This window comes from Paramormyrops kingsleyae, chromosome 2 (assembly GCF_048594095.1).
Source record: "Paramormyrops kingsleyae isolate MSU_618 chromosome 2, PKINGS_0.4, whole genome shotgun sequence".
NCBI lineage: Eukaryota > Metazoa > Chordata > Actinopteri > Osteoglossiformes > Mormyridae > Paramormyrops > Paramormyrops kingsleyae.
The window spans coordinates 7,709,405-7,732,352 of record NC_132798.1 but is presented as its reverse complement, the minus strand read 5'-3'; the positions used below and the strand labels follow the sequence as shown (position 1 = coordinate 7,732,352).

The window sequence follows — 22,948 nt, the reverse complement described above, 5'->3', positions numbered from 1 at the left end:
GGATGCGCGCCGAGGTTCTTAAAGCGCCGCGCAAGTCAACTGATCTCGAGCGCGACTGACCGCCTGTTTTGTACCGAGGAGCTGGAACTCCAAGGATTAAAAAAAACTGCAAGAATTAAATGCAAAAACACCCTGGCATTTGGAAAAACCAATGAGCATTTTACTACATTGAGGATAAATAATGTCTAAAGAATAATATTGAATTATCTAAATTGCATCGGGGGAAATGATCTGCTAAAATGACAAATAGATAACTACAGACTACCATAAATTGACTTCTGCCATCACCTCCCGATTTTAGTGGCATTAAACAGGACAGGGTGAATTGTGTGCGGATTTTGACCCTTGATGTAGGCCTATTAATCTCCGACATGTGAATGTGAAATTCAGCGCTTATTTCTGCAGTGAGTGCTGTAATATCACCTATTTTTTGAGACACGTACAGCGTTTATTTTGAAACTGACACATTAAACTCTCTAGCTGATCTAACACAGCCTACTTTATGTCCGATCATAAAGGTCATAGCCTACGTACACATTTTAACAATGTCCACCACAAAAACAGGCAATGTTTTACAAGGTTTCTTAGTTTTTATCCTATGTAGAGCCAAATACCCCGAGATGTCTTACGCAGAAAGAAAGCATGTAATTAAATTATATAGGCTAACATTTAATATATAGTGTATTAGTGTATTAATCATAAAATATATCAATGCAATGTAATGCATTCTTCACAAAATTACAATTACTAGTGTAATCCATTTGAGAATGTGATTTTCATTTTTAATTTTAAAAATGGTAATTTTATGATGTGTGATCACAAGTGTGCGTGTAATCCTTATTTAAATAACGAGGTGTTCATGGATAATTTATAACGAAGTGATGAATGGGAATACTGGCATCAGTATTTGCAGTGTCGTATGATGTGATTAATATGCAGCTGGACGTCAGTGTATGTCTAGCGTCTTTCTGTGCACTGTATTCATGTAGAGAAACGTCAACTTCGTGCATTCCCTGGCCGGGACTGTGAATTAACAGAGCATCTGAGAAAAGATAAGAGAAAAATGCCTCATTGGGAAAGCTTACGTGTCTATTTAGACATTTGGAGAAAGCGTGCGTGGAAAAACTAGAAGGATGGACACCGACGGGAAAAAACATAAATAATATACAAACGTACAAAGAACAGCACATACATTACCTGCGTGATCTGACATCACGGACCTCTATTTCGTTTCTTATGCGGAGATTACTAAAATGAATGCAAGGGGGTGTGTGGTGGTTTCGGGGGGATCTGCCAGTGTGGGCGTGAGAACAGTGCGACGTCGGAATTAGTTTTAGCGGGGATGCGATGGAGGGTCATCGGACAAAATGCCATTCTGGACATAATTACCGCTACGTCTCAGTGACGCTCCGCTACTGAAGTGTGTGCGCTTGCCTGTTGGATTCAGTCCTAGTTAACAAGGAGAGTACGATCGTCCTGTATTACCGTCGGCTGGCTCAAAATCCCGGTAGCACATTAATACTGAAATTATTCGCCCAGATTTTTTGGAGTCTGCTCTCGTAAACCTCTGCAAGTACATATATAGGTTGTCCAAGAGGCAGGTGTGTCGTTTTTGGATCTCCCAAGGTATCGGCGTTCGGAAACAGGTAAAATACCTATGTTCTGTTATTTTGTATTGTTGTTTATTTTTTTAAGTGACTTTTGATGTTTTCTTTTTGCCGGAGGAAATACGTTTTCTCGTCATTTCTGTAGCAGTGTCGATTAATATTGCATGTAGAACTTGTAGTGGATGCAGTACTACTGGTAATCAGTTCACATGTTTGCTGGATGAATTAAACCGTTATCCTAATACTGAGAAAACAGACCGCTGCCGGCAACGTCGTTTGTTAAACTTTAATTTAGGATTGTGGTTTTGTGGCAGTTTTTCTGTCTTTCCGTGTATATCTTATTGTGTCTATGCAAATGTAAAGTTTGCGCATAAAGCCAACCATCCGATCTGACTGTACATTTCATGAATACAAATGTTCAGTTCAGATATTTATTTATAACGTTTTTTTCTTTGAACGTCCTGAGATGATGTTTAGATTGCATGCATACATTTTATGAGCCCCGCAAACAGCCATTTTTGCCAGCCGTCCCCCTGACTCCAGGCAATGGGCACCCTGCGGGACCTCCAGTTCGCCCTGCAGCTGAAAATCGAGGAGCTGCGGCAGCGCGACACTCTCATCGACGAGCTGGAGCTGGAGCTGGACGCCAAGGACGACCTAATTCGGCGACTGCAGGGAGAGCTCGACCGCTATCGGGCAAGCCTGACCCCCTCCGGGCCCTCCGCTCCCTCCACAGGTAGCGTGTGCCACCCCCACACTCCGGAGCTCTGGAAGCGGTCCAAGCCTCTCTTTTTTTGGATGCTCTCATCCAATTGTCTGTTCTTTGCACGATTTCAATGGTGTGACATCTAAATTGAGCAACAAAAAAAAATCCAGAAATTTAATTTGAAATATTTTATGATAGTTGTATGTTTAAACTTTGTTTTGCTTTTTAGCTTGCTTTTACAGATTTATAAAAGCATAATAAAAAAACAAATTTAAGGGTGGTTCCATGCCGTATCGATTTCAGGACCACCTGTGGTTGCTGATGAGCCCCAGCGCACCAAGAGACAGGCCATATCTGCTGAGCCCACTGCCCTGGACCCCAGCCAGCTGCCACATGTGACCCTGACCAGCTACAGCAAGAGCAAATCGTGAGGGAGAGCTGTTTGCATACCTGTTTAGGACGGTGCAAGTTTTTAACCCTGCACGCTCGAGTTAGGTAATCAAGGGCCACGTTATCAGATGGCAAGAAATACAGGTGTGGAAATAGAGGGATAAAAAGAAGTGGATTTGCTGGGGGGAGGGGGGGGTGTTGACAGAGTCCAGAACCATTGATTTAGATGGAAATAATGGTCAGTAATGATTTTGGACTAAAATAGAATTTCTGACTATTGGAAAAGCAGTTTGGAGAAGGATGAGTGAAAGGATGGTAAAAAATCAGGGTCGTACGATATTCCCCAAGCTGTAAACTGTAAGGTGAAAGCCTATTCCATACTGTTTGTAGTCTGGACGTTTTGCTCAGCCTGTTTTGCTGATATTCGAGCTTAACGTTAACCGCTGTCAAAGCCAGATACCGCTGAAGGTCAGGGGCTCCTTCGCCGTTTGCCGTTTCTCCAGTGGAAAAGCTGTGCTGGTTAACAGCTGCTACAGACAGTCGAGTCAAACCTGCGAGGTGATGCTGAGCATTTAAAAAACCGTGGTCTTCACTGCAATAACATAAACTCTGTGCATTTTCACTGATAATTAACAGTGATTATTAGAAGCTTTTCCTTTAACAGCATGCAGCCTCGGGGTGTTAAAATTTGTCGCCGGAGTCATAGGGGAGAAGTCAGTCCGGTTCTGTCGTTCTTTGAGAGACTTTCCTTTTCTGGAGCTATAAACGCTTGAATGGATGAATAGCTCCTAGTTGGACGAATCGAAGGTGATATTAAGTCATTGTAACCTTCTACCACTGAAGACGCCTGAATAGCGACCATTGTGTGGCTGTGGCACAGAATGTGAACGGATCATCTTCCAATCAGCCTGCTTTCCCCCACAGCTCCCAAGAGCTCATCCAGGCCGCTTTACTCGAGAATGACTTCATGAAACACCTGGAGGTGGGCCAGATACTGGCCATAGTGGACTGCATGCACCCCACCACCGTCACCCAAGGCTGCTGCGTCATCAAGGAAGGAGATGACGGCTCTCTCGTCTACGTGCTGGAGGGTGAGAGAGACGCTGAATGCATACTGAAATCATTGTGTGATATTGGATGTTTCTGAGTAAATACTTTTTGTCCTGATTGCAATAAGAGGCTGGCATTCTGCGTTGGGTCACTATTTTGCCAGCGACTGGTGACTGTAATGGACTGTAATGGAGAGAATTGTAATGGTCCAAGACCCTTAATATGTTCTGCTAACTGCCCTGGCAGCTGCCACCTGGATCCCCCCCAGCCCCCCCCCCATTACGGACATCCTGTCGCCGGTGCTGCCAACACGTGATGTCAGAAAATGAAGGGTCAGTGCGTTTATGGGACGGGAGGGTTTAGCGATAATGAGACCCATCACCCGTGCCGTGTTTGAGAGCCGTTACGCAGCAAAGGGGTGGCACTGAATGGGATGGCGGCTCAAATATACGGCCACCACATGTCACGTGAATGTGTCATTATGCCAGGTCCCCCCCCCCCCGCCAAACCCCCGGTCCCTCCCGGAGACCGACCTAATAACTTCTCAACACCTCCGGATCTGACAGGCGCTGCCGAACATCTGTTCATGGTACTTAGGGCTGGGCGCTGCCGTTTCCCTCACCGGTCCATTCCGGCTGTCAGAACCGGGCCGTCTCCATGCTTTAGCGGCTCCGGAGGCTGCGGCGCCTCCCTGCTGACCCTGGAGGAAGCCCGGGGCAGCTGGAGAGGCAGCCTGTTGTCATCTGCTGCCGACACCCTGCTTCAGTCTGCGGCTTTTTTCCTGTTGATTGATGTCGGCGTCATGCTGACATCTGCAGACACGGCACTGCGCTGTCACGGACACAGCACATGGCACACGGACACGGCACACGCATGCACTGTGTATGATGCACCTACACGTTGCAATTGTGTCATTTTTCAGGAAAGATATACGCGCACAAAACCAGTGTGGCCTTTATATGTGGATTCAAATGCAACTTGAATTGTTGCTGGACTCTAAATGTCTGAATCCGCCCCCCCCCCCACTCCTTTGGTTGGTGGTACCAACTCTTTACTACCTACTCAATCCTAACCTTAACCATAAACCAAACAAAATGACTTTTAGGATTTTTATTTTCTTTGATTGCATTCACAGATTTTTATAAAATTGAATTTTCCCCCTGTGACCAAAAAAAAAACGTTTCCCCACAACGTTTTTATGACATTGTGAGGAAGTCTGGTCCCCACGATGTAGTAATTACGAAACGCACACACACGGTGCGCTGCAACAGGGGCCCCCTCCCCCTCACTGTCACACATCAGGCCTGCGATACATAAGTTGCTCTAACGCCTCTGCTGCTTGTTTTCACACAGAGGGGAAGGTGGAGGTGACTAAGGAGAACCAGAAGCTGTGCACCATGGACCCGGGCCGGGTGTTCGGAGAGCTGGCCATCTTGTACAACTGCACCCGCACGGCCACTGTCACAGGTACTGGCGGCTCAGCGGGGCTGCCTGCTTGCAGAGAGCCCGGTTCACACCTCCACCTGGACGCATGGCCAGATGCCTGAATGTCTCACATGCTATACAGCCATGTGATCAGGAGCAGAAATACCCCAGAGTAAGAGGTGAAACCCTTCCTGTAGCAGACAGGAGGACATTTAGCGAGCTGTGGCTTCTCTGAACGGAAGGCCGATCGGCAGGTCCCTTCAAACTCCACACATGGAAGAATCGCTTTGCCGGATGACTTGGCACTTATAGGATTGATCGCAAAACCTGACCTTTTGATGTACGTCCAGATGCACAAATGCAGTCCATGCCCTGCAAAGTTGCTCAGAACAACAGAACAGAATGTCTTTTTTTTTTCTCATGTGAGGGTTTTATTCAAGCTCCGGAGCAGGAAATCGAGGGGGGGGGGTAGTACGATCGCGGGAGCGTTCTTCAGGCACAGAACAAACAAGTAGCTGCAGCTGCTATGCTACTGCTATTTTTTGTACCTCACCCCAGATGCTGGAAAGATGAAGGCACTCAGATTAACGTGACTAAGGTCCCGAAATCCCCCTCTTTGGGGTATATTTTTAAACCCCCCCCCCCCCCCCCCGCACCCAAATTCACTTGTACCATGACTCTTTGCCTCAGTCTTGTCTGCCTTCTGGCTCCTCTTCCTCTACTCCTGGGACCTGGTTCCTTTACCCGTCACACAGTCAAGGCCTGATGGTCAGGTGGAGGTGCCTCCACCGTCTTTATTTACAGCAGGCTGGGCAGCGTCATGGTCACCACAGCTCCGGGCAAACGGGCTCACGGCGAACCGAAGCCCGGTGAGGCATGGAAGGGCTCCAAGGGTGTATTCTGGATGAAAGGAACAGAAGAGGCCCAGACGGATGAGGAAAGCCGGCTCACGCCCTCATAACCCCTCTTACTCCTTGTTAGAGACGTGTCAGCCTTGCCTAATTAGACTCATTTGGGGGGGGGGGGGGGGAGGTTTCCTCTGTCAGTGTGGCCACAGCCTGTTATCACTCTGCTACTCAACACTAACCAAGGTGAGATGGTGAGATAACTAGCAGGATTAGTGCCTCTCAGACCAGCGGACTACACTATTGTCTGACTGTGGACTGTCAGATTTGACGAATTCCAAAATAAGTGAATTATTCATGTTTTCTGCCAGTAAGCCGAAGGCAGATAACGCACAATGACCGTTCCTCTAGGCCCAAGGTCCCGGCGCTCTCTCAGGCCGATTTATTTGTTATTCTTTTTACATAAGACTCGTGCTATTCTCTTCTCAAGTGAGAGGGAGTAGACTCGTTCGTGGCGGCGAGGACAGGGGTGACTGGCGCAGGGAGCCTGACTGGCTGTGTGGAGGCTGCCTTTGGAGTCGGGACACGTGGGTGAAGCGTAACACGGGAAATGAAGCTGCCGGATAGAGGCGCGGTTGGTCCCGGGAGTCGCCCTCATTCGCAAACATCGTGTGCTGCTCCGCTTTGCCCTAGAACTGATGAATTTTAAATCAAAGTCACTATCAGCCGCTTCCCGCACTTCAAAGAGCCCTTATTGTGAGGTGGGAATTCTGAAAGATAAATGGGGGGGGGGCAACTCACCTTGGGCGGCCCCTCTCCCCCATCAGGAGGGATATTTTACATGCACTTCATTAGATATCATTAAATCTACTTTTGCCTTGGGGTAATTAGCAAATTTTAATCATCAATCCATCCATCTTCTGACTCTTTATCCCAGTCAGGGTTAATGGCAGAGGGCGGAGCCTATCCCAGGCTGCACCCTGGATGCGATGCAGATAGTAATCAGCCTGCCAGACCCGATGCGGCATATCAGACCCCCCATGCCCTTTCGCAGAGGGTCCTCGGGCGTGGGGCACGTTTCTCACAGTGTGATGACAGCCGCTTATCCTCCACCCGCCGACAGAAGCAGGTCCATCTCCTCGCCACTGACCTGGTTTCCTGCCAGAGAAATGGGTCAAGCTGTACAGGCACCGCTTACTGTACGTCCATCCATCTGAGATCCGGGTCCGACAGCCCTAGGTCAGCCACCAGAATGCATGGGCCCATCAGAACCAGGGCAAGGGGGTGCGAAAGAACCGGCCTCGTGGTACCAACCGTCCCCTAAGGCAGTCCGGACTGCCCATGGACCTGAAGAGAATTCTTAATCTGGTTTTCTGTCTCCCTCTCCCAAATGCTCGTCCCCCCCAACTCTCCCCCTCCCCCCGTCTGTTCTTGGCTGTACTCCTGTCTTCAGCGGTGACCTGAATTTTCCTTCGCTGTAGCCTTTTTTTTTTTTCCGTTTTTGAAGCCCTCTAATAACTTAATAAGACTTTCTTAATTCCTTCTTATAAATTCCTTCACATTACAAGCTACGTGGTAAAACGGAGGGAGGCCAGGAGGTCGGGATGCCATGCACCACGCGGAGTGTGCTGTCGACGGTTCTACCGCCCTGGTGTTGGGACGTGGCATTTGGGTTAGCCTGTTAGCCAGTTAGCTTGTCAGTGGTGCTGGCGCTAATGCTAAAGCTAAAAAAAAAAACAGACATCTGGCCCACTGTGTGAACGCACTGTAAGTCATGCGGCACCATATATCCCCCCCAGGAGTGGATGGACAGGTGTGAAAAGGCGTGCATCGTCATTACATAACCTGTGAAGCCTCAGATCGCTGACCGTCTCCTAATTGACCTCATTTCCTCAAATTCTGTCTTGAGCATCTGTCGGCAGAGAGAGCGCATGCAGGGCACGGGGAATCTGGGGGTCTGGGTCTAGCCGGAGCCTCGGTGATTAAGCCTAAAGCCTTTGTCAGTGTGTCTCGCTAGCGCCCCCCCCCCCCCCCCACAATACTGTCAGTTGGGTCGCCTCCCGCTTCCAAGATGAGAAATTGAGTCGATTAATCAGGTCCATCATTAATTCACAGCATCTGTGCCAAAGATCTTCTCTCCCTCTGCCCACAGCACGGGGGGGGGGGGGCAGATGTACAGGATATAGGAAATACAGCTTTGAATCTCTATTCTGCATTTAATGAAGTAAAACAGTGACAGAGAGGCACAGGATGGGACTTAGACACCCTGAAATATCACTTAGAATTTCATCCCTGCTAATGTGTCCCCTACTGGTGAGAATAAGTGTATTTCCTGAGAGAAATCCATTTGGCGGCAGCGGGGGGGGGGGGGTGTGCACCCTATAATTCAGCTGGGAGGCTGCCCCGGCTTTCAGGGAGGGGGTCTGTACCACGTTACCGGCCGCCGCGGCATGACCAGGATCAATGCCGAGGTCTCTGGGAAGCGACAGGCCTCCTGTCTGCTAAGGGGGAGATAAAACATAGCGACTCGGGGCCACGAACACGCACCCATGGACGGGGCCTCACTCACATTACTGCCTTTCATGTCTGTATTTATGCGAGCTGCTCAGACTCCCGTAGCATCAGAAAGCAGAAGCGCAGGTATTTTTAATTTAAAATCAGACTGCAGTCAATTCTCCTCTCTCTCTCTCTCTCTCTCTCTCTCTCTTTGTCTCTCTCTCTCTCTCTCTCTGTCTCTCTCTCTCCCTCCCCAGCCTTGACTGATATCAAGTTGTGGGCCATTAACCGGCAGTGTTTCCAGACCATCATGATGCGGACGGGCCTGATCCGCCACTCACAGTACATGGAGTTCCTGCGCAGGTGACCGTGCCCCCCCCCATGTCGCTGTCACAGTGTCCTGCCCAAGACCCCCTCCCCCAACCCCGCATGTGTTTCTCTTTCATATTTTACATTTGGGAATCGCTGAGTTTTGCCGTCCTCCTCCCCAGCGTGCCGTCGTTCCAGCCCCTGCCCGAGGACGTGCTTAGCAAGGTGGCCGACGTCCTGGAGGAGGTACGGCGTGGTCGTGGTGTGCACGGAAACACGCAGGGTGCTGCAGGCCGCTTGAGGAACACTGCGTAGATGGCGACGCCCCTGTAGCCCGTGTTCCTGCCCGCTGGCACTTCCTCACACATCTCTATTTCTCATCTAATCTCTCTCTGCTCCTTACCTCATTTTCTCCACCCGTCCTTTTCTCATGGTCTTTCCTGGGACCCGCCCATTTCCCTGCCCCTTCCCCACCACCTGACAGACCCACTACGCCGATGGGGATTACCTCATCCGGCAGGGGGCCACCGGGGACACCTTCTTCATCATCAGCGAGGGCCAGGTGAGGAAGCCTCTGCAGCCAATTGAGCCGGCAGCCCGTGACAGGGTCACATGGTCTGATTAGCGTAATGTCAAGTCATCCGTTTCCTGGAGGGCTCTTTCTGGGTTTGTTATGCTTTCCCGTAATGAAACCAAAATTCCCGCATTATATGGCCTTCATAAACGAAAGAGTCACTCTCCTGACATTTGCCCCAGGGCGGTAGGTAACGCTGTTACTGTGAGGTGAATCAGTGCTCGGCTGATTCACTCCCAGAAGAGCCTTTCCCACAGCACCGTGGGAGAAACTCAGCTCAATACAAAAGGGCAATAAAGTCACCGTCAACAGAAGAAACCAATGACGCTGAATAATATGAGTAATGGATATTAGATGGACGCCCTGATGTTCCGTCATACGGCTTTCCAATGACAGGAAATGCTCCATAATCAAGTTGAATGAGAGCCTCTTCCGGCCCTGGAAGCAGACGGCAGATAAGATGGTGACAGATTGAGTGGATTCTCCCTGCATCCCTACAAGAGACCTGTGTGTAGGGAATGAATCTTAAGACACAATTAATGTCCCAGGTTGACTGTCAGCCCTCCCCTTTAATAGGGTCTTATAATATGAACAGGACCCACCCACATCAGACATTTAGCCACTTAGTAGAACTACTGGTTTGAACCCCACCCCCCAAAGTTTGCCCCCGCACCCCTGTTGGCAAAATCTACCAAGAGGGACCTATTGGCAGGGTTGCCGCACCCCAACATTTATTTCTGGCTACAGGCCGGCCCCACCTGTAGCCCCCAGTGTAGTACAGCCTCTCCCATCCTGCCATCCCATCCTACCATTGGCTGTTTAGCCCACCACATCCCCCAATCGCAGGCTTAATTTCATCTTATCCAGCGTTGTAATATAAACAGGCTGATGCACTGATATTAGAATCCTGAAATGGATGTGGATCCTCACTCTAGGACTAGTGAGGAGAGTAAGATATATTTTACACATTCGTATTGATTTCAGAGATTGCGTTGTGATGCTGTATTAACATAAGAACATAAGAAATTTACAAACGAGAGGGGGCCATTCGGCCCATCAAGCTCGTTTGAGGAGAACTTAACTAATAGCTCAGAGTTGTTAAAATCTTATCTAGCTCTGATTTAAAGGAACCCAGGGTTTTAGCTTCCGCTACACTAGCAGGAAGACTATTCCATACTCTAACTACACGCTGTGTAAAGAAGTGCTTCCTCAAATTTGTTTTAAAATGTTCTCCCGCTAATTTCCACTTATGGTCACGAGTTCTAGTATTTAAACTAATATTGAAATAGCCATTTGGCTGAACAGCATCCAGACCCGTTAGAATCTTATAGACCTGGATCATGTCCCCCCTTAGTTTCCTTTGCTCAAGGCTAAACAGATTCAGCTCAGCTAACTTCTCCTCATAAGACATTCCTCTAAGACCAGGAATCATTCTCGTAGCCCTCCGTTGCACCTTTTCTAAAGCAGCAATGTCCTTCTTAAGGTATGGAGACCAAACCTGCACACAATATTCTAGATGGGGTCTTACCAAGGAATTATATAAATGTAACATCACCTCCCTTGACTTAAACTCCACACACCTAGAGATATAACCCAACATTCTATTGGCCTTTTTTATTGCTTCCCCACACTGGCGAGAGTGGGACATGGAAGCATCAACATACACACCGAGATCTTTCTCGTAATCAGCTACCTTTATTTCAGTGGAACCCATAAAATATCTGTACTTTATATTTCTGCTCCCTGCATGGATTACCTTACATTTATCTGTGTTAAATTTCATCTGCCAAGTATCAGCCCAGTCGCTAATTAAATCCAGATCCCGTTGTAGCCTCTCTGCTGCTAGATCAGTATCTGCTACACCACCCACCTTGGTGTCGTCTGCAAATTTAACCAGTTTACTGTATGTATTGTTGTCAATATCATTAATGTAAATTAGGAACAATAGTGGTCCTAAAATTGAACCCTGTGGTACCCCACTATGAACGCAGGCCCACTGTGACATTGTGCCTCTAATAACTACTCGCTGCTTCCTGTCAGTTAACCTGTTTTCGATCCAAGCTGCCACAGTTCCTAAAATCCCTGCAGCTTTGAGCTTTAGTAAGAGCCGTTTGTGGGGGACAACATCAAAGGCCTTCTGGAAATCTAAGTAGATCACATCGTAGGCCTTTTTGTGATCAATTTCACTTGTAGCTTCCTCAAAGAACTCAAGTAGATTCGTTAAACAGGATCTACCTCTCCTAAGTCCATGTTGGCTATCCCTCAGAATGTTATTTGCATCCAGGTAATCTACCATTTTCACTTGGATTATAGCTTCCATTATTTTTCCAGTAATGCTAGTTAAACTGATTGGCCTATAGTTTGCTGGATTACTTCTATCCCCTTTTTTGAATATGGGTGTTATATTAGCATGCTTCCAATCAGAAGGTACCAAACCTGCAGATAATGATTTCCGGAATATTAAAGTTAAAGGTTGGCTAATAACATCCCTCATCTCTTTTAAAACTATAGGTGAGATGCCATCAGGGCCCTGCGATTTATTCATTTTGAGTTTAGCTAGACTTAGTACCACATCAGCCTCAGTTATAGATGTATTGGTCATAGACGACACTGTATTCGTACTAATTGGTGGTAAGTTACTTGAGTTCTCTACTGTGAACACCCGTGAAAAATAATCATTTAACTCATTTACTATAACATGTTTGGCACATCAATAAAGAATGTCCTAAAATTGAACCCTGCGGTACCCCACTATGAAGGCAGGCCCATTTGGCTCATGCTACTGTCATTATTCAGCATAAGAACTGCGTTAGGTTAAAGAATGTATCAGGGTTAGGGTGAGGGTATGCACTTTGTGTTGATTTAATACATTTGAGAGTTAGATTTGGCCCACAATGATCTGCACCCATCCATCTGTCCTGATTACCCAGTGCAGGGTGGAAGTGAGTCTGCAGCCCATGCCAGGGGGCACAGGGCACAGGGAACGGGGCAGCCTGGGCACAGTCACACAGTCATTCTTCAGGGTGTATTTAGAGTCACCAGGTCACCTAACTGCATGTCTTTGGACTGCAGGAGAAGAATAAAGCAACCCGAAAGAGAACCCAGATATAAGGCAGTTCCTCTGTCACTGTGTTTGTGTAAATAATAATAATAAGAGTGAGAAAACTGGCCAGAAAGAAGGAGCATTGAGTAGCCGTGGAAACAGATGGGGGTTGCTATTTGGGGGGGGGGGGGGGGGAGCAGTGGATAAGTGCATAAAATGGTAGGTGATCTGTGGTACTGTTCCACTTTCCAGCCATTTGAATCCTGTAAATTATGGGATGTTAAAAGAAAGAACAGTTGTTTACAGATCCATGGATTATTGAAATGTAATTTTAGCATTTATTTCAAAACCCCCCCTTTCTAATGGCGACGTGATGTACTCCCATTAAGCTTGTTTGTTTTTCAGTCAAGCCATGTGCCACAGTCCAGGATGAATTGTATCAATGTTGGTGGGGGGGGGGGGGATGTCTCACTCGTTTGTAGCCCATCACTTGGAGGTATATTATAGGTCTGTAGGGAATGCTTCTGACATTATGGGCAAACTTTCACCATCACAGAAAACATGGTTAATTCTCCTCTGCCACTATGGAGCCCCTGGCCCTCAAAGTTAGTGGACGATCGTACCATGATTCATCTGGGCATAATGGGCAAGAGCATCCTAGAAGACTTGTGAAGCACAGCTGGGTACATTAGTGCCTTTGGGAACAGCCATTTACTGAGAATGTCCTCTGTGACCTTGAGCATTTTCTCTCACCCAGGTTAAGGTCACGAAGGACAAATCGGCCAATGAGGAAACAGTCCTGCTGTCTACACTTTCCAGGGGGGATTGGTTTGGAGAACAGGCTCTTAAAGGGTAAGAACAGATGTCCTTGAGGATGAAAGCTTAGAGGGTAAGAGCGGACATGGACAAAGAAAGGGGTTACAGGGTAAAAGCAAATGAAGACAAGGGCTTAGAGGGTAAGAGTGGACGGAGACGGGCTTTGAGGGTAAGAGCGGACGGAGACGGGGGCTTAGAGGGTAAGAGCGGACGGAGACGGGGGCTTAGAGGGTAAGAGCGGACGGAGGCGGGGGCTTAGAGGGTAAGAGCGGACGGAGGCGGGGGCTTAGAGGGTAAGAGCGGACGGAGACGGGGGCTTAGAGGGTAAGAGCGGACGGAGGCGGGGGCTTAGAGGGTAAGAGCGGACGGAGATGGGGTTAGAGGGTAAGAGCGGACGGAGATGGGGTTAGAGGGTAAGAGCGGACGGAGACGGGTTAGAGGGTAAGAGCGGACGGAGACGGGGTTAGAGGGTAAGATCAGATGGAGACGGGGGCTTAGAGGGTAAGAGCGGACGGAGACGGGCTTAGAGGGTAAGAGCGGACGGAGACGGGGTTAGAGGATAAGAGCGGACGGAGATGGGCTTGGAGGGTAAGAGCGGACGGAGACGGGGTTAGAGGATAAGAGCGGACGGAGATGGGCATGGAGGGTAAGAGCGGACGGAGACGGGCTTAGAGGGTAAGAGCAGACGGAGACGGGCTTAGAGGGTAAGAGCAGACGGAGACAGGGTTAGAGGGTAAGAGCGGACGGAGACGGGGGCTTAGAGGGTAAGAGCGGACGGAGACGGGGTTAGAGGATAAGAGCAGACGGAGACGGGGGCTTAGAGGGTAAGAGCAGATGCAGACAAGGACAGGAACTTGTGAGTAAAGGCGGATGCACTCAGTGATGGGGTTTTGCTTGTGAGGACCAAGACGTCAAGACGCCCACAGTCGTGAGTCGGTTTCTGTGAAAGTGGCACTGGGAGCCACGGGCGTTATGTTCTAGGCTGTTCCCGCCTGCTGGCTATGCGTATGGGCACTGTGCCCCGCCAAGCTAGTACAGCATTTATGCAAATACACAGGCCGCTTGCACCGTGTAAAGTCGGAGTGAAAGTCTGGACATGTTCCCTGGGGGTGGCTTCCGGACGTTTCGCAGGTTCAAGCTCTCCGTGTCTGTGTACCTGTATGAGGGCCAGTCTGGCCTTTCCTGACTGGATGCATCACGGCTGTCTGAACCGCTCAAGACTTAATGCCCCAAAGGCTGAATGAGACGTGTGGCCTCTTCTCCCCTCCGGCCTGTTCCCAGGGAGGACGTGAGGATGGCAAATGTCATCGCGGTGGGAGATGTGACATGTCTGGTCATAGACAGAGAGTAAGTCATTCTCCTGGAGCCCAGCAGCACACAGGCCATGAATCTAAGATGAACGGCACTGACTTGGTTACCGAAAACCCGCCATGCCCTACAGGACCTTCAAACAGTTGATAGGTGGCCTGGAGGATGTCAGCAGGAAGGTTGACGAGACCGATGAGGCCAAAGTCAAGTGAGCATGTACCATGTTTACCTGTCTAAAGTGCCCTTTCGTCTGTCCGAAGTGCTGAACTGTATCTGTCTCACATGCTGTGTAACTTGTGCTTCATCTCAGCATGATGCTCACTTTCTGTTACGGCTGTTTTTCTACACCCTCCTCTGCTTACCGCTTCCTGCCGGGATCAGGCTGGAAGCGGAAGCTGTCTTCTTCTCCAGCCTGTCTCTCAGTGATTTCCGGGTCATCTGCACCCTGGGCATAGGCGGGTTCAGCCGCGTGGAGCTGGTGAGTGTCCTGTCTTCTTCCGGCGGTTGAACGTGCTGGGCAGACTCACCAGTGCGGTGGTGCCCGGTTCCTACTAGGTGCAGCTGAAGAACGACCCCGACCGCACTTTTGCGATGAAGGTCCTGAAGAAGCGCCACATCCTGGACACCAGCCAGCAGGGACACATCCTGTCTGAGAGGCAGATCATGATGGAGGCCCACAGCCCCTTCACCGTCAGGTTTGGGCCTCACCCTCAGCTTTCGTAGCCGTCGTTTCCACACACGGTGGCCTGCAGGATGATCTGTCCTTCTGCCTTGATTCTAGGCTCTACCGCACCTTCAGGGACGCTAAGTACCTTTACATGCTCTTAGAGGCCTGCCTAGGGGGAGAGCTCTGGACCCTGCTCAGAGACAGGTACTGCTGTGCCTTCTCTCCCAGCATGCACTGGGGCCGCTGTGTTTGTCCAACGCCACTTTCACTGGTCATACCCCCCTCCCCCAGGGGCTCCTTCGATGAAGGCACCACGCGCTTCTACACCGCCTGCATGGCTGAGGCGCTGTACTTCCTGCACTGTCGGGGAATCATCTACCGCGACCTGAAGCCAGAGAACATCATCCTGGACCAGCGTGGATACGCTAAGCTGGTGCCCGCTCTAAGCCGTCTGGGGTGCCGCTAGGGCTCTGCGTGGGAGGGTCCTGGTTTGGGTCAATTGGCAGGATGTCTGCAGGGAAAAGGGTAGAGTGGCTGACGAGGAACTGAACAGCAGGGGGCGTAGGCTGCAGCCTCGGGGACAGCATGGATATCGATCATTAAAGCAGGGGTGGGCAATCTTATCCAGAAAGGGCCATTGGGTGTGCGGGTTTTCGCTGCAACTCCCTAATTCGATTACTAATTAGAGGACTGACTGAGTGAAGAGTTCTCACACCTGAACAGCTGAATAGCGATCCCAAAATCCTGCATATGCATATGTTATTACATTTTCTGTTGTTGTATTGTTTTTGTTGTTAATAATAGTAATATAATAATAATAATAATAATAATAATAATAATAATAGTAATGACTTACCCAACCCAATTTGTAGGACTAATGCTCTCAGAGTACATAATAATCTGTCCCAGTGAATCCAGCAAATCTAATAGCATCGCTCTTCAAAGAAAAACTAGGGCTACAGGGGCCTCTCTGATGAATGTGAGGAGTTTCATCAAGCTGGCTTTTGTGATCAGACAAAAGGTTAGAAAAAATACACCAGAGGAGGGTTTTTTTTTTTTTTAAAAAAAAAAAGGTCTGATCCTTTTAACAGAAGATTGTGAGGAGCACCTGAACAGAAGCGCACAGAGTGTGAACACGCCAACGTAACCAAGCAAGCTCCCCGGGGTCAGCCTGGGTACAGATATCAGCCAATCGAAACACCCCACGGGGTCAGCCTGGGTACAGATATCAGCCAATCGAAACGCCCCATGGGGTCAGCCTGGGTACAGATATCAGCCAATCGAAACGCCCCACGGCCACGCTTCCTGTCAGCTGGAGCTTCCTCGAATCTGGCCCCTGTCGCAATGCAGTGAACCGCTGCTAAGCTTCTTCAGTCATATTTTTTAACTGATGAAATGTCACTGAAAGCCAAAATTCAGTATTTATGCCTTGTGCCCTTTGCTGCTTGGGATCAACTCTGGGTTGTCCCTGGCCATGTAATATGGGTGGGTCTTTTTTAAAATATATATAATTAATGCATTATCTGTTACCTTTGTTGAGGTGTGAAGGCTCTTTCGCACTGCCTTGTCTGACCAGCGCTCCACTGGGTTCTATTGTGGCTCATATACAGTTTCATCTCAGGGTTCGGCCGTTTTGTCGGTAGTGCCGTCATCACACATTGTGACGAGCCTTTTATGTCTTTCCAGGGCGATGTTTTTTCATATAAAACTACAGACCGAAGTTACCCAACCTGACGCTTTATGGCTACATTGGTTCTTCTTTCTACAGCTTAATTCTCTGTTCAGTCCATTTCATTGGCTGTTCGATCTTTTCTGTGGGAATTCAGTTTCCTTTAAACCTCTTTCTCTACCTCTAACCGTGTAACTCAGAATATATCTGTATTGTATATTATAGAGTATTGCACAATGGTATATTTCACTTACTCTGAGTTTCACTGAACTATTATCGGATAGTAGCAGAGAGCATATTGGTGCTTTAAAGATACAAACTAGATTCTGAGTTCTCGCCAATCACAGGAATCATCTGGAAGGTCAAACCAGCGTGTCTCTGACTTTACAAGGCTTATCATCATATATCAGACATCTTCTGATTAAATGACATGAGTCTCATGTTTTTAGATTGGATTTCTGAGGAATATTTCTGTGGGCATGTTCAGGTTCATTATATAAATATCTTTAGTTTGTATTTAGACAGACTGTGGTGTTTTGCAGCTTCCTGCCTGAGAGTAACTGAGAGTAATAATTGAACGGAGCAGAATAAGAGTAATTCCTGCATTTCCTGCACTTGCAACCAACACCGACAAATATGCTCATTCACGCACTTGATAGGGTGGCACTGCGGGTGGCACTGCAGCCTCACATTCAGCTCTCTGTGTCTGTGGCCTTTGCCGGTTCTTCCTGTGTTTTTATGGCTTTACTCTGGTTTCCTCCTGCATAAATATGCTGTTAATTAGTGATTCTAAACTGGTTGAGTGTGTGGGTCTGTGCACTGTGATGGACAGGAGAATGACTGTATTTCTGAATAAGGTTAAGTTTTGCCCTCCACAGTATGCCAGTCTAGAAAGGTCTATCGCCAAAGTACGCAGAGAGCCGCGTCGTGGCACGTCACATGCCCAGCAGAAGTGACACGTCCACGTCCTTGTTGTTCTCCTGTCCTCTGCAGGTAGACTTTGGCTTCTCCAAGAAAGTGGGCTTAGGGAAGAAGACGTGGACTTTCTGCGGAACCCCAGAGTATGTCGCCCCCGAGATCATCCTGAACAAGGGCCACGACGTCTCTGCAGACTGCTGGTCCCTGGGCATCCTCATCTTCGAGCTGCTGAGCGGGAGGTGAGGCCAGAAGGTTCGGGAAGGATTCCAGAGGGCGGGATATGGAATGCAGAGGGGGTCTCTGTGACCGCTTTAGGTCAGGGAGGACACTGTCTGCATGCTGCCTTTGTCACTCAGGGATGTACTGTCACCCCCACCCGTCACGACTGGCTGTTCTTTGACCGTCCTCAACCCTCTAGCCCCCCATTCTCGGGCTCAGACCCCATGAAGACATACAACATCATATTGCGAGGGATCGACATGGTGGAGTTCCCCAAGAAGATCACGAAGAGCGCGGCCAACCTCATCAAGAGGCTGTGCAGGTCTGATGCTCGGATTCACCTGCGTCTGTGTATGTGTGTGTGTGTCTGTGTGTGTGTGTGTGTGCGTGTGTCTGTGTATGTGTGTGTCTGTGTGTGTGTGTGCGTGTGTCTGTGTATGTGTCTGCGTGAACTGTGTGTGTGATGCGTGTGCGTGTGTCTGTGTGTGTGCGTGTGTCTGTGTGTGTGATGCGTGTGTCTGTGTGTGTGTGTGTGTGTGTGTGTGATGCGTGAGCGTGTGTCTGTGTTTGTGTGTGCGTGTGTCTGTGTGTGTGATGTGTGAGCGCACCAGCACCTAGGAGAATTCAGCTCCTCACGGCAAAACCATGTTCTGACCCACAGAGACAACCCTTCAGAGAGACTCGGCAATCAGAAAAATGGAGTCAGAGACATTCAGAAACACAAGTAAGAGCCGTAACAGGCACTGATGGAAGCCACAAGAATGAGAGGGAGGCAACGGCCAGGAAAGGAATTAAAAAGGGAAGCATTTTATCCCCCAAAGAGGTTACTGTAACATTACCATGTCTCTAAGGGCATTAAATGGGATGCAGTTAGAATTTATAAATGAAAAATGCAAGTAATTGTACTATAATTTGCCATATATAAAGAAAATTGGGAAAAAAAAGTGTGCTATTGCTTTTACCAGGTGGTTTGAAGGATTCAACTGGGAAGGAATTCGGAAAGGCACCTTGACCCCCCCGATCATTCCCGATGTAAGAGAGACTGGAGGAGGTTTTGGGGGTGAGGGGGTGGGGGGTGTCCACAATGCCTACCTTGTGTTCTCAGTTTTGTTTCTAATTAGTATTAATACAGTATTTATGCAGCAGAAATGTTCAGATGTTTTTCATAGAAAGATTTTATTACAATGCCCCCCTCATAATAAATATTACAAAAGTGCATGATGGGACATACAATATATCCTGTAGCGATCATAGATAGACATCAACAGAGTCAAAAAATGAATGAAGGAAGAATTTTTATGGGGTATTTCGCAAACATCAATATTCAAATCTAAGTACAAGGAAGGGAGGAAAGGTGCTAATCACTAAAATTCAAGTTTTACAACCATGGAAATACCTAAATGCTGAAAAGTCCCCCAAATGTGAAGAAGCCAGTATATGATGGTTAAATATTCCTCCCCCCAGGTCAGCGGCCCCCTTGACACCAGCAATTTCGACTGCTTCCCCAGTGACACGGAGGACCCCCCCCCTCCAGACGAGGAGTCAGGCTGGGATGCCGAGTTTTAAGCAGAATAGATCCGACATGCCTTGTTGAAGGTGGAATGACGTCCAGCAGGGGGAGCCACCAGCAGCGTGTTGTGAAAGGGCTGTTTCCATTAAGCCGGTATTTCTGGACTGAAGACAGACTTTAAGAAAACAATGCAGTGTTTATAAGACAGTAGAATGGACTGGGAATTTTTTAGTCTGTAAATCAGTCAGGATTTTGTAATGTAAGCATTGAAGGTTATAGTAAACATTTGTGATATTAAAAAGTAAATCTCTATAATATTTAATGATCAGAGTTATATTGTGTGTCCTGGATATTACAAATGATAACTGTGACTGTGTTTATCACTAATTTGGCCTAGAACAGCAAAATATATGATAACCACTGCATTGACTTAATGCCTTTTCATAATAGTATCAAAATATTTTATTTGCAGAATAATAATTTTATAACACTACAGTACTTTAATAAACAGAATTCATTTGCATATGTTTATATAATTTAATTTTTTATGGAATTACTTTTTATCTGTCACTTTTACACTAGTTAGGAGCATTTAATAAATAAATAAGCTTTAATTTGGCTGAAAAGTAAGTACATCTTGTTTATTACTTTTCTCTGGTCTATCTTCATTCTGTAACTTTTTTTTATCTGTATGGGAGTTTAGAGGTTAACTTTTCAGAATGATTCGGATAACTCCTTTTTCGTAGCTTTTTTTCCTCCTTCCTAAACTGTTATTTTACTGGAGTAATTAGATATATTATGTTGAGTATCTTGCTCAGCGGATTATACTGCTGGGACTTGTACCAGCCATACTCATTTTACCACCACCTTGCTGAGTAGGTTTTATGAGTATTATTGAGGAGTATGGAGGTACTGCAGTAGCACGAGGCCCCATGTCACACTGTAAGCACAGTTGTTCAATACTGCAATACAGGTCGTGTGGCCGGCGTCATTCTCCGACTGTCAGCGTGTCGACCTTTATGAGCTGACCCAGAATCTACAGAAAAATGGACCATGGAGAGGAAAAGCACAGAAAAGTGTAACACTGCAACAGCAGCAGAGGGAACGTGCCGGAGTAAAGGCACTGAAGAGAAACCAGGTGCTTGCTGGGAGAAAGAAACACGAATAGGGAAGGTACCGGGAGAAACGGAGGAAAAGTGGCTGCAGCAGGAGAAAACGACAGTAGCGAGAGATGTAAAAAGAGAAACAGAGATTAGCAACTATCAGGATGAGTGAAACCAACATCAGTCATGGAAATGTTGAGAGAAACAGACAGCAGTTTATCAATAACCCTTAAGGCAACCCTAACCCTAGCTATAACTCTAATAGCATAACCTTAACCCTGGCTATAACTCTAATAGCATAACCCTAACCCTAGCTATAACTCTAATAGCATAACCCTAACCCTAGCTATAACTCTAATAGTATAACCCTAACCCTAGCTATAACTCTAATGGCATAACCATCAGTCAGGATGAGGGAAACCAACACGAGGGAGGGATATGGCGGAAGTACCCAGAATCAGAGAAGGAAGGATAAATCAACTTTAAATAAGTGATGGAAAATTGAGGAAGATAAAAGCAACAATAGCCGTAGTATCTAGCCATTAAGGTGAATAGAGAAAGTACTGGGAGAAACCATCACAGTCACCCCTCAGTGGGAAATCATACTGGTGAAACCAAAAACAAACAGTTGATTGATAGGGTGTGAGTGATGTTTTCATCAAGCTGCTTAGCCGAGAGTGTAGCCTGGGCAAATTGACTGGGACACCATTTAGTTTTCTGTTGTTATTTTGTTTTGTAAGACCTTCCCAGAGGTACCGGTGAACGCTCACTAATATTGCAAAAAATGAATGCCAAGGTCAACAGAAAAAATGTTAAAGTATCACAGATGCCCTTGCTTTCATTCAGCACAAAAAAAAATATTTAGAGAGGTGCAGCATGTGCAAATCAAAGGGGGAATTCCTTGGCCAGCTAACAATTATGAATGCATTTGGAATTTCGGATATTACTGACCAGCAGTAGAAGTATTTCCAAAAAGCCCTAGTCCCGTTGCCTATGGGGCTGCATAACTGCAGGCCAGTCAGAGTGCACATGCTGACCACTACCCACCATCAAAAGCGTCAACAATGGGCATGCAAGCATCGTACCTGGGCCTTGGAGCAATGGAATAAGGCTGCCTGGTTTGATGAATCCCATTTTCTGCTGCATCATGTGGATGGCTGGGTATGAGTGGAATGTAATGGACTGACAAGTCCGATCCATGGTTACGTACGTAACCTCAAACACAACACAACACAAGATCATTACTCCAGTTATTATAATCAAAATTATCTACCATGCCAACATAGCCCTTCCACATGGGGTAACCTTCATTCACATGTCACCTCGATGGATTATGACTAACCACTGTGAGCAGGTACTCACCACGGCTGACCGTCAGCACCCCCAATCCTTGGTGTTTTGGAGATTCTCTGACCCAAACATCTGGCCATAATGATTTGGCCCTTATTAGAGTCACTCTGATCTTTTTCCCTGCCCAAGCCTTGGCACATATCATTTCTACAATTTAGTCAACATTACTTGTTTCACATGGGGGTGCTCATAATGTTTTAGCTCATTGGTGTGTGTGTGTGTGTGTGTGTGTGTGTGTGTGTGTGTGTATATATATATATATATATATATATATATATATTGTCACTGCCAAAGGTCATTGCCTTGCACCATATTTTCATGGACACAAAACAAACCCGTATTACAGTGACCTGGGAGGCTGTTGCTAACTTTGGTTGAAGCTCAGTTGTGTGTCACCACTTTTTGAAAATCTTAAGCACATTTAACAATACCACAATAATACTGATAACTTTGATAACTTTGGTCACCATAATCGTGATATTAAATTTTCACACAGTTTCATCTGTAGTTCCAACAAAATTTCACAATAAGAAAATTGCTGGGTTGTTAGATGAAGCCATTTCACAGTATCACTTACATGCAAGTCTTCAGGTATCGTGGCCATTGTTTTTCAACTCTGGTCTTACTGTCAGGGCTCAGATGTTTGAAATAACAGGCCTCTGGCCAAACCGTTTCTTCTTCTTCTGTTTTTGGCAGTTGGAAAATAATATTTGGTGCACTAACGCCACCTTCTGGAAAGGAGTGCAGATCTGGTTGACCTCTGGCCAAATTGCATGCCTCTTGTTCAGTTAGGGGAAGCTGTCAATCAAGGGACAAGTTGGGTCTTGTGGGTGTAACCGCGTTGAAAGTGACCAATCATAAGAGGGCCAGGGGTCTCCCTTGGTTTCCTTCCCCAAATTGTCAAAAGTCAGGTTGATTTGCACAAGCAGAGCTCAGCTTCGAG

The 22,948-nt window shown here is 47.3% G+C and overlaps 1 protein-coding gene and 1 long non-coding RNA gene across 5 annotated transcripts; one reads left to right on the top strand and one right to left on the bottom strand.

Annotated features, from left to right (window-relative positions):
* The first annotated feature begins 22 nt into the window (after positions 1–22).
* Positions 23–20,075, top strand: prkg1l (protein kinase cGMP-dependent 1, like). 4 transcript variants are annotated; one of them, XM_023801535.2, is made up of 20 exons: positions 23–1,646; positions 2,151–2,343; positions 2,617–2,740; positions 3,628–3,794; positions 5,107–5,220; positions 8,777–8,882; positions 9,011–9,074; positions 9,313–9,390; positions 13,203–13,297; positions 14,543–14,608; positions 14,703–14,777; positions 14,951–15,047; positions 15,125–15,264; positions 15,351–15,440; positions 15,528–15,669; positions 17,899–18,062; positions 18,242–18,364; positions 18,704–18,766; positions 19,008–19,074; positions 19,507–20,075. In XM_023801535.2, the coding sequence occupies exons 2-20, from the start codon at positions 2,154–2,156 to the stop codon at positions 19,606–19,608; spliced, it is 2,067 nt and encodes a 688-aa protein (XP_023657303.1). In that variant the 5' UTR covers positions 23–1,646; positions 2,151–2,153; the 3' UTR covers positions 19,609–20,075. The 4 variants fall into 4 exon arrangements, with proteins under 4 accessions (XP_023657303.1, XP_072560711.1, XP_072560715.1 ...); XM_072704610.1 differs by having other exon boundaries at positions 15,351–15,669; XM_072704614.1 differs by having other exon boundaries at positions 2,133–2,343; positions 15,351–15,669.
* Positions 19,604–22,937, bottom strand: LOC111838541 (uncharacterized). The gene is made up of 3 exons (XR_002836897.2): positions 22,583–22,937; positions 21,741–21,870; positions 19,604–19,727 (listed from the first exon to the last, which is right to left on the bottom strand). It is a non-coding gene; the product is annotated as an uncharacterized lncRNA (long non-coding RNA).
* Positions 22,938–22,948: the final 11 nt, after the last annotated feature.